Raw genomic sequence first — 11,343 nt, 5'->3', positions numbered from 1 at the left:
GTTAAAAAGATTTGACATCTTAGCTTCTCTTTTTAAAAGCTATCTCAATAGTATATTACCACTGTATCTGGGGGAAAGGTAAGAAGTCAACCACATATTTTCTAGTAATCACTTTTGTTAAAATTTTAAAGAAATTACTCTTTTTAATGAATGCTCCCTTATAAAATGTGACCTAAGAAAAGTTCCCTTCTCAATAAAACAACCTCTTGAACCAAATACTGAAAAGGCTGCTAGTACACTATGTGAAGTCCTTTTCAATATAGGTAGCCAAAAACGTCTATTTTAACAATTCTTTGAAACTAACATTTTAAAGACACTTCAGTTTTTCTGAGTTGTTCTAAACATTCCTGATATTTTTCACAAAACAAAGGAAAATAATAATAGCCCAATAGTCCCAGAAAACCTAAATGGAGAATTCTAACAAATTTCACTGATACAAAGGCTCATAAGAATACAAATCCACTTGCTCCCTTAATTCTAGGAAACCATTTACCGTTTTGGTATGCCAATTTCAATTTGCTATATAACATTTACAATCCAGTGTTTATAATAATCATTTGTAACACTTTAGCCATCATCACTGAACTTCTCACTGAAGTGAGAAGTAATTTATGACAACTTGGGAAAAACTTCTAATTATGTTCAGACAATGTATTTATAACCCTCATATTATAAACTGATCTGTCTCCAACAGCCAATTTTTACTGTAGGGAAGATGTATACTTTCTTAAAATAATATTTAGCAATACTTTTTTTCATCCAATTATATTCATTCATTAAAATCTTATGCCCAATCTGCCAATTCTCAGGTATGTTCCTATTTCTCCATGCCAAAAGGGATAATGACCATTTCTGAGGAAATCCAGTCTTAGCAATAACAACCAGTTCTAAGATTTTTTTATATCTGAAAAAATTCTCCAACTTTTGATAAAAAGCAACTTATTACTTCAAACAACAAGTTAACATTTTAGACTAGTCAAATCTTCAGTGCTTAACCTAGAAAATATCCCAAAAAGGATCTTTAAATATTAGAACAGATCAGCATTGATACTAATGTGAGTGGTGTCAGTCAGTCACACCTTCTGGAGTTCAATTCCCCCAGACTGTGCCGTGTCCTCTCTACTGTCCCGTGCTCTCAGGATTTGGGGTAGTGCTTTCAGTGCTCATAGGCTGTACGTTGTCTGCCAGATTGTGTGCGTGCTCAAGAAACAAATCTTTAAGTACACTTAATTCCTTAGTCAGCAGTTTAATTTTTGCTTCCAAGCGTTCATTCTCTTCTTTTAGCTGGTTGACCCTTTGCAAGGTATCCTGGGCTTTCTGCTTGCTTTTTAACCGACTCTTTTTCACTGCCATGTTGTTCCGTTCTCTTCGCTGCCGATACTCATCACTGTTCCTATCCATTGATGAACTTTTTTTGCTTTGTTTGCTGGGAGGTGCAGCTTTGCCTCCTCCCCCAGGGCTGACTGGTACCACTTGAGGAACCTGCTGTAAACCACTGGTATGTGCTTGTGTGTGAATAACACTTATTCCATTAGCTCCTGCAGTACTGCTCTGTTGGGACGTCTTGCTCATTTGGACAGGCTCTTCTTGAACCACAACAGAGTTAGAAATTGGGGGGAAGGGAGAAAAAGAAGGGGTGAAGGAAGAGGCAAGTGACCGACAGTTTCCACACTAAGCTGCCAAGAAATCTTCACATGCACCTAGGAGAAAAATAAACATTATTATATATTTTAAATGACAAGCTGAAAAATGTCTTTGCACTTGACTATATTAACATATGCTTAGCAATGGTCTATCCAACCTTGTTTTTGTACTGGAAAAAAGTCTGGCAGAACTGCCAACTGTTCAGATGCTTCAGAATTCTCAAATCACTTAATTTGAAAGGATTATTTAATGGGTTATCCTTTCCAGCTCCAGGAGTATGGGAGGACAGACTGCATCTCTCCAAAAACCATCCCTGATGGACGTCTAGTTCGGCCCTCAGAATCTCCAGTAATAGTCATTTCACAACCTCCCTAGACAGTTTATTACATTGCCTAACTTTTCTTCCAGTTATGAGGAGACTATTTAACATTAACTTAAGTTATCCCTGCAGCCCCTTAACAATATAACTTATTTGTTTAATGTGAAGTAAAAAAAGTCTTCTTAGTTGCTTCCTTTTATATCCAATTGAATGTTCTCTCCTAGAATCACCTTTTCTACAAAGAGGCCATCCAATTATGGGCCCTTGGCTATTTTATTCATCAGATGCATTGGTACTCCCTCAGATGTCTCACTTTAGAGCCAATCTGGGCCCAGCCTGGAGATGGCAAAAGCCCCAAAGAGTCCTGAGTCTGGGGGGGGAAGGGGAAAGGTGTCTGGAGCTATTCCACAACTTCATGGTTTCACACCTCTGGGACTAAGGACCCCTATGTAAAGAACTGAGTTAGACTAGGTGATTTCTAAGGTCCCTTTCTTCAAGTTTTAACAGCCTGTGATTAGTTCTAATTCTGCTCCCTCTGCCTTTTTTTTTTTTTTTTTTGGCTCCTAAAGGCTTTTAAACAAAACTCAGTGGGTTCATTATGATCCATACGTAGAGGCATCATGCATAACAGAATGTATAACATGTATAATAGAAAGAGGACTTGGAAAATCTATCTCTGGTTAAAATATGAAAAAGAAAAAAGAAAAATGACACTAAAGAAAGAAACAATGCTACATAATGATTAGAGAACTGAGCCTGGAGTCAGGGAGATGTGAGTTGATGTCCCACCTCAAAGGGAATCCTGACAACTCTCTAAGACTAAAAGAACCTTGCAGAGTAGGTACCCACTGTCATGGACAAAAGCTCCTTATTATAGGCCAACTGGTCTAAGTTAAAAAAAAAGGAACAGAATATTAAAAATATCATGAAGTAAGTAACCTTAGCCATAGGTGAGGTCAAGACTCCCTAAAGATATCTTATAAGTCTTTTAGGCAAAAAGAGTAATTTTTATGGCAAATCATTCCTGTTAAGTCAAGATATATGTTAAAATTCTAGGTATAGACTTCAGCATCTTTTCAAACAAACTGGCCTTTCCTTATTTATGTTCTAGATAGAAAAATCAGAATATTTCAAATATACAGTGAACACAATAGGAAACACTGGATTCACTTTTTAACTAGATACTACCCTTTAAGCTCAGCCTACCAGAAGCAGGGTGGTGCCTTTATCCCCTTCATAAGAATCATTTCAAGTGTGAAGCATTTGGAAACACTTCAAATTAAAACTGGATCCGAAAACTGTAAATTCCCGCCAACATTTTTATTGAGTCATAACTCTCAATTTCAACCATTGCTTCCAATCAGCATCATGCTGAAGAGTTCGGGGTATTTTTATACAATAATGAAAAGAAACACCAAAACTCACAAAAGCAACAGTAAAAATAAAAAATTTTTTAAATCTACTGTATAGTTTGATTTGGAAGATGCCTCAGTAATGCATAATACTCCTCCAAAATTTTATATTCCTTTTTTTCTGACTCAATTAAAACTCAAGTTTTCCTTCTATTTGTTTTAACCTCAATAAGGCCTACACTTAGATTTAAGGCCTCCCAGGACCAAGGTAAGGGACAAGCAGCTATTTTGCTGGATTCATTTTACATAGTTTTTTCTAAAATGAGACTTCCTTAAAGCAGCTTCACTCTGAGATAATGTTACTGAAATATCTTTATATTCCCCAAAGTTTGTGATTACTGAGAGCAGATAAAAGGAGAGACTATGAGAAGAAAACTCTTTTGGCAACCTCTGGTCTTTGTTTCCCTATAGCAGCTTGGTGAACCTTGATGAACGTCAGAGATGGCATGCCCAAAATGCACCCTCACAGCACCCACGAGCCCCCACATTACCCCAGAGTGGAGGGAGGAAGTGCTTGCATTGCACAGCAGGACAGGGGGGCAGGGCATGCAAAAAATGTCCTCAGGCACTGTAGAACAGAGCGGCCCCCTCCGGCACGCATGCCAGGGGTTTGCCAACATGTCCTCAAGAGTATGGCTGCTCCTCCTTTTATTCAGCTTACCATCTTTCTCAAATATACAGTGAACACAATAGGAAACACTGGGTTTACATTTAACTAGCTACTACCCTTAAGCTCAGCCTACTAGAAGCAGGGTGGTGCCTTTATCCTTTTCAGTATGTTTATAGTATTATACAACTCTGCTCATCTGGCCCAGGCTTATCATCTCTAGAACAAGTTTCAAAGTGGGGAGGTCTAAATATGATTTATATTTAGTGCCACTATTTGGTTCCCACTTTTTACAGGGAGCTGGACTACTTCAGTAATTAGAGGTACTCATCTTCACATACCCCAATTTTTAATAACCTACTGAAAATGGTCTTTAAGCAATTTATGCAGCTAAGAAATATGTTTAATGATACTTTTGATAGTCCAAAGCAAACTAAGACCAAGGAATGCAACTCAGATGTCAGCATCACTTCAGAGCACCCTTCTTCTGGTTGTGCCAGTGACTTGTAGGTATAACCTTTGTTAACCCACAGAGGTACCTCTCTAGAGAAGGAAACTGAATTGATATTTATAAAGTGTTTTGAAATCCTTGATAAGAGGTCTGAATAATTAAGTTGTATGCCTTTTTGTAGCTTCATAGTCATATATTTGGGCAAAACTAGGCAAATGATATCTTTCCTTATAATAATATCATCAGGCACCAGAGATTTCCACAGAATTCTTGAAAAATGCCTCTAAAGTAACAATAGTAATGTAAAAAAAAATTGACTGTTTTCCATTTTGTTTACAATAAGAAAACATGATTTTCTAGGATCAAAGGATTTAATCTAAGAATAGACTAGCATCTGAGGATTTATGAGAGGACATTCCCAACCCATCTCTTTGTGGCCTAGAAAGTCCACAGGTATTACACGCTACACACTTTCAGACTTTTTTCAGTGTAATGATCAGTTGTGCTGATTTTTTTTGTTTTTAAAAAATACTATTATATGGGATGGTTCTCTGGGAAAAGGAAGGATACTGGGAAAAATAGAATAATGTTCACATTATCACATACATATCACAAAAAAGATGACACAAAAAATTTGATTAATCTCACCCAAATATGACCTGGGTAGAATTAACTGACATGATCTGCTTTGTATTTATTTTTAAACAACAAAAATTTGAGGGAAAGTAATCTCTCATTAAGGTGAACCCTAAATCAGAATGGTTGAAAATTCAAAGATATATAGCTTCTTACTAAATAAAAGTCTCATTCATTAATACTCATGACAGTTTATAACACAGTCTTATAATGTCATAAACAATTCCTTTTAAAACTTTCTTTTTTAAAACCCCTACTTTTTGTTTTAAGAACAACTATGAGACAGAAGGGCAAGGGCTAGGCAATGGGGTTAAGTTACTTGTCCAGGGTCACATAGCTAAAACAGTGCCTGTGGCCACATTTGAACCCAGGTCCTCTGGATTCCAAGCCCAGACACTGTCACCTAGCTGCCCCTAAAAACTATTTTTTCTAATTCAGACTTAAATTAATTTTTATAGACTTCTCCAAACTTAATTTGATGAAAACACCTAATCAAAAGTCAGAAGGACTGCAGAGGTCATCTAGCACAACCTCTAATTTCACAAGTGAAGAAAGAGAGGCCCAAAGCTATTTATAGATGTATTTTTTTAAAAAAACTTGTTCCCAAAGTTGAATTTAAAACATCCTAAAATCAACATTTTGGGGCAATGACTGAAAAAAACTGTGAAATATATATGTAGTCAAATATTACTGTACTGTAAAAAATGATGAATGTGAAGATTTCAGAGCCATTTGAAATTTGCATGAAGTGATGCAGAACCAAAGAACACTATATTAGTGTCTATAACAGCATAAACAAAAAGATGCCTAAAAGGAAGTTGAACTCTGAGTAATGGAAAAACCAATGAAGGTCCCAGAGAAGAGATAATGAAATATAGATTGGGAACTACCATGACAGATGATTGATGACAAGTTACTGTTATATTATCAAATGTTTATGTTTTTTACTTAATTGCTTTTCTCTGTCACAATGGAAGATTCAATCTATAAAAGTAATGGTGAGACCTGACTAATGTAAAGACAAACGCCATTAATAAAATGGGTTGGTTTTTTTTTTAAGTGCTATGGGAATGTGAAAAAAACCTACAATCTACAATCTAAAGGACAACAGAACATAATGCTTGAGTAAAAGAGAATGTTCACCTATAAACAAGAAAAACAAGAAAAAATTTTATTTTGTCTTATTTCGATTGAATCCAATATTTATTAAGCACTTCTTAGTTTGGAGAAGTGAAGAGAGATTCAAAATTTAGGTAAGTCCTTATTCTCACAAAACTGATCTGATAGAGGGGATACAGCAAACCCACAAACTACCATCAAATAATACCTGCTAAGTACATATGGTTCTAAAATGGAAAGCATGAAGTTGGGATATTTGGGTAAAGGGGAAAAAAGGGGTATGGGAATCAGGATTCCCCTCTTCTTCACCGTACCCTCACCACTGGGGTAGATAGAGTATATCCCTGAAGAAAATTCCCTTTCCTTTAAAAAACCAACAAAATCCCCACATTTTCAACACCCCCATAATATGATTACTTCTGCTCACCATTTTCATTAACTTCGTGTTCACTTCAAACTCTGTGGCTGCTGTGATAAATTTTCATACCCACCTCTTTTTCCAGTTGACTCTCAGGATATTACATGATCATCCACAATGAATACTTTGTATATCCAATTAGTGAACTGCAAGAAATTAGAATGGTGATTCCCATAAACAAAAAGAATATTATTGCTATATCTCAATTTAGATCTCTATCAGCTGACATTTTTTACAACCAGCTTATTAAAACCCAGAAGTTTTTCCAAATCTACACCTGTTCATTTTTGAAAACTTTACCAGTTTCAAAATATCTGTGTAAAAATAAGGACAGTAAAACAGTAAATATGTTTCCTTTTGGTTTTAATTTATAATACTGTTCACCTTCCTTATATGTAGAAGCATACTTGATCTCAAGAGGTCAATATTCTAAGTCTGGGTTGTCAAACACATTTCGCAAACAAACCAAAAATTAAGCCTCTCTGGAAAGAACATTTAGTTTTTTATTTAGTTCATTCCTGCCCCAAATGCCCTTATTGCTGATCCCCAAACTAGTATTTAGCACTTTACTCCAGAGGTCAAAGCTGGCAGCCAGCAAGAGAATAGGCCATTTCTCCAATCTAGGGGGGAGAAGATGGGGTATGTTTTCCCAGAGGGAGGAAGTGTTGACAGATAATATTGGGTTAGTCTCCTATATCATGATAGGAAGTGATATTCCCCTCCCTCACAAGAGAAAAACAAAACTCTCTCCAAGTATTAAATATTACTGTAAGAGAGCCAGAAATTAGGTCCCCAGGGGGCTAGTTGATTGGGGGACAGGGGTAGCTCTGAGGAGGTCACAGGGGAGAAGGAGATGGCTTTGACTAGGAACCTAGACTGGGAAGAAGCAGAGATTCATCTGATATCCTGGGAGGATTGGGGGTGGCCTGGGAGTGGAGACAATAGGTTCCAGTTCTAGCTTATTCACTAACTTTCAATGTGACATTGGGCAAACCCCTTCCCATTTTTAGAATATACTTAATTTTTCCACTTGCTGAATGATACCATAGATTAGATGCTCTTAAAGAACCTCTTCCAGTTCTGACAATTTATGATTCTGGGATACCCATACTGGTTTCTAGGCTTGTGGGAGGGAGCAAATAAAGGCCATCAGATTCACCTGGACTGAGACAGAAGTGGAAGGCAAGGCTCCAGTACACTCTGATGGTTAAGGAAGGAGCATGCCAGTTTCCTCAACCTGAGAAAGCAAGGGAAAGAAGGCAAAGAGCAGGAATGGGCTTGATTCCCTTCTGATGGGAAAATAAAATAATATCAATAATATATAATGAAAACAATAGCCAACATTTACCCAGTACTTCAAATGCTTTACATACATTATCCTATTTGACCCCATAAAGAAGCTGTGAAATGCTACTATTATCCCTATTACACACTGAAGAAAGGAAAGAAAGGAAAGGAAACTGAAGACAGAAATATGTGACTTGCTCAGGATCACCCAGGTAATAAGTACTTAAGATAGCGTTTCAATCCATGTTGAACCCAACAAACTTTTCCAAGTCCAATCGGCACAAAGGCTTTTTTAACCTGAGGTTATATGAACTTAAAAAAAAAAAATTAAAGTATTTCAATATAATTGATTTATTTTGTAATCTTACCTATTTTATTTTACACACTTAAAATGTGTTTTTATCATATAGTTTATCTTCTCAACGGGTAAGGGAGGGTATGGAAAGAGGAAAAAGAATTTGGAATGCAAAATTTTAAAAAACGAATGTAAACGAGGCAACTAAGTGGCACAGTGGACAAAATCCCTGGACTGGAGTTTGGAGGCCATACGTTCAAATCTGTCCTCAGACACATCCCAGCTCTACCACCCTGGGCAAGTCACTTAATCCTTTTCAACATGTCTGCCCTTCGGTCTTGAGAGTTGTTTCTAAGACAGAAAGCAAAGATCTAAAAAATAAATTTTAAAAAATTATTCTAAGTAGTGCAGAAAGGCAAAGGGAATTCATGACACAAGAAAGGTAAAGAACCCCTGCACTTTAAATGTACCCCCCAAACACCTCTCCATGCCTAGAATTCTAGGCTCAAATGCAACCTTCTACCAAAAATAATTCCCAATCCCCTTCAAATGCTTGTGCCTCCCCTCGGCAGATTACACCCAATTTATCCCGTATGTGTCCCAGATACACGGAGTTATTTGTAAAATGTCTCCTCCATTAGACTGGGAGCTCCCTAAATGTAGAGTCTGTCTTTTGCCTTTCTTTGTGTCACCATCGCTAAGAGCAGTGCCCAGCACACAATAGGAGCTTAATAAATGCCTGGACTGACAGTCCACAGATTTCAAAGCAGTAAGGAAGTTTAGAGATCCGGGAAGTGACTGGTCTAAGATCTTTCAGGTAAGTAAACAAAAGAGGCCAGATTCAAATTCAGCTGCCTCTCCTCCCATCCCAGGCGCTTTCCACCCCACGCGGTCTCCCGGGAGAAGGGGGTCTCCTCCGCCCGGAAGGCAAAGGGGAGGGACCGGGCCTCCCCACCCTCCCCGGGCGCTGGGTGGGGGCCAGAGATGACCTCACCGCACCGGGGGTGGGTGTTGCCCGCAGGTTGCATCAGACGCTGCACACGGAGCAGCTTACCCCCACCCCCACCCCGCCATCCACACCCCGGGTCACACGGGGACTTCCCCGGGCAGCGGCAGCGCTCGGGTCGGCCAGAGCTAGCCCCCTTACCCGGGGCAGAGCACGCCAGCAGCGGCCGCGAGTCTTCGTAACCTCGCTCTCACGAGAGCGGGCAGCTCCGGCCTCCTGCGTCCAACCAAGCCCGGCCAGACCTGGCTCGGCCAGGCGCCCTCCTCTAAGCCGCCTCCACTTAGCCCGGCCCAGTTTCTTACCTAGGGGGCCTCCACCCGAGGCGGACCCAGCGAGGCCCCCACTGCGGCGCGACCCCGACGCCTGACTTCGAAGAGTTGAAACCGGCGGACGGCGAAAAGCGATTGCGAAACCAACCAGCCTCCCGCTCCAGCCCGGGCCGCGCTCGCGCTCGCTCGCACACCCTCCTCCCCTCCCCCTTTCCCAGTACCATTTACAAGCCGCCAGCGCCTGGGCCAATGGGAAAACCCCATGCCGGAGGATGATGAAACTCCATCCATAACTGGCATCTCTGTAAGCCAATTGGAAGCTGATATTTGGGAAGGGGGCGGAACTCGGCAATTCCTGTTTGCCTTAAAGAGATAGGACCTGAGAAGGTGTGGCTGAATCTCTCCCGACTCCTCCCTTCCCTTCCCCCACAGCTGGACACCTCTGGCTAAACTTTTCTCGGGGGCCAGTGGGCTGGCTCTCCGAGCGCCTCCCAAGGCTCGCTAAAGATGGTTTTCGCCGAGCTGGTATAGATACCGCAGTTACCAAACCGCCCTGTCCCGGCGGGAGACTGACAGGGGCACCCAGGGCCGGGGCCCCGGAAGTCTTCGCGTGGTCTGCTCTCCGTCCCGTACTGCGCGAGGTGTGTTCGGGCTTTCCCGTGCGAGAGCAGTAACTCTTGAGAACATCCCCTAACCCCAAGCCGTGTGCCGCCAGAGTAGGAGCCCTCTCGCTCCTTCCCAATCTAGACATTTAACTTCGGGGGCTGGAAGGACGTGCCCCAGAGACCACACACTGGCAGGGCTTAGTGATCTCGTTTGGCCCCAACTTGAAGAACTACCCAAACTATTAGAAGAAAATCGGTGCTTCGAAAAATGCAAGGAAGGGGAACTCCCTCTTTTATTTTTATTAAGTAAAAAATTCTCCCATGAGGCCATCAGGGGCTCTCACCGAAAAGCCAATTCAGATGAATCCCCAATTCAGACTCAGTCCTGACCCACCACAGGTCTAAGGGTGTGCGTGAAAAGCAGTTAATTTAGAAACTTTGCGGTTCATCGAAATTAAATCCTTTTAATTTCTAGAAGACATTACTGAGTTTTGAGTCTCTTAGCTTTTAAGTGTTGAGGAAACGCAGACTTTTTAAAATAGCATAAACCAGGAGTTTTGCAATATTAAATTGCCGGCATAAAGTTGGTTTGTGTTAAGGTTTCCAAATCTGTACTCATATGCCTCCCTAAGGGGGGAGAAGGGGGCGGGAGGAATCACCATAAAAACGAATAGTAATTTATTTGTAATATTTAAATGAGCTTTAAACAAAAGGATTTGAATTCGTTTTATAAATCAGGAGGCATCTGCTTTTTGGTTAAGTAGAACAGATTGATTGGTCTGATTGCGTCCTCTTTAAGCAATTCTTATCACATAAAAATTAGGTCGTCTGAAAGAGGAAATAATTTCTTCATCTCTTCAGGGCATTATACCAACTTTACCCAAGGTTGTTTCTAGGAATGGGTAGCCTAATTGCAATGTAAAAGAATGTACAAATTTTACTTTATAGATCACCACCTTATCAGAACGAAAGTTCTGGAGAGCCAGGATAGTACAATGGCTAAAGAATTGCCTTTGGGGTGGACAGGTAGGAGTTTCAAGGCTCACTCTTGTTAACAGGCTTTGTGTCCCTGGGCTAGTTCATTAATATCTCAGGGCTCTTGACAGTTCTCTCAAAACTAAATTGCAGGAAAAAAAAGATGCCTACTGTATTGGTAGCCAAATTCCCTTTAGTAATGCAATCACAAATCCAGTCAAGAGCTTGAAGGTAGTATAGGCCCTCTAATCCAATCTCAAATAAGGGGACTGCAGCTCAGTGAAAATAAATAACTTGGCT

At 40.1% G+C, this 11,343-nt stretch overlaps 1 protein-coding gene across 2 annotated transcripts; it reads right to left on the bottom strand.

The window, feature by feature from the left end:
• Nucleotides 1–1,064: 1,064 nt before the first annotated feature.
• Nucleotides 1,065–9,656, bottom strand: CEBPG (CCAAT enhancer binding protein gamma). Of its 2 annotated transcripts, none has more exons than XM_044661454.1 (3): nt 9,497–9,656; nt 6,616–6,752; nt 1,065–1,700 (listed from the first exon to the last, which is right to left on the bottom strand). In XM_044661454.1, the coding sequence occupies exon 3, from the start codon at nt 1,570–1,572 to the stop codon at nt 1,120–1,122; it is 453 nt and encodes a 150-aa protein (XP_044517389.1). In that variant the 5' UTR covers nt 1,573–1,700; nt 6,616–6,752; nt 9,497–9,656; the 3' UTR covers nt 1,065–1,119. The 2 variants fall into 2 exon arrangements, with proteins under 2 accessions (XP_044517389.1, XP_044517388.1); XM_044661453.1 differs by having other exon boundaries at nt 6,680–6,752.
• Nucleotides 9,657–11,343: the final 1,687 nt, after the last annotated feature.

Source organism: Gracilinanus agilis, chromosome 2 (assembly GCF_016433145.1).
Source record: "Gracilinanus agilis isolate LMUSP501 chromosome 2, AgileGrace, whole genome shotgun sequence".
Taxonomy (NCBI): Eukaryota; Metazoa; Chordata; class Mammalia; order Didelphimorphia; family Didelphidae; genus Gracilinanus; species Gracilinanus agilis.
This window is presented reverse-complemented; position numbering and strand designations above follow the sequence as displayed.

What these genes read in the sequence shown, in the direction of transcription:
- CEBPG (XM_044661454.1), bottom strand. Translation starts at nt 1,572, where the DNA reads ATGAGCAAGACGTCCCAACAGAGCAGTACTGCAGGAGCTAATGGAATA.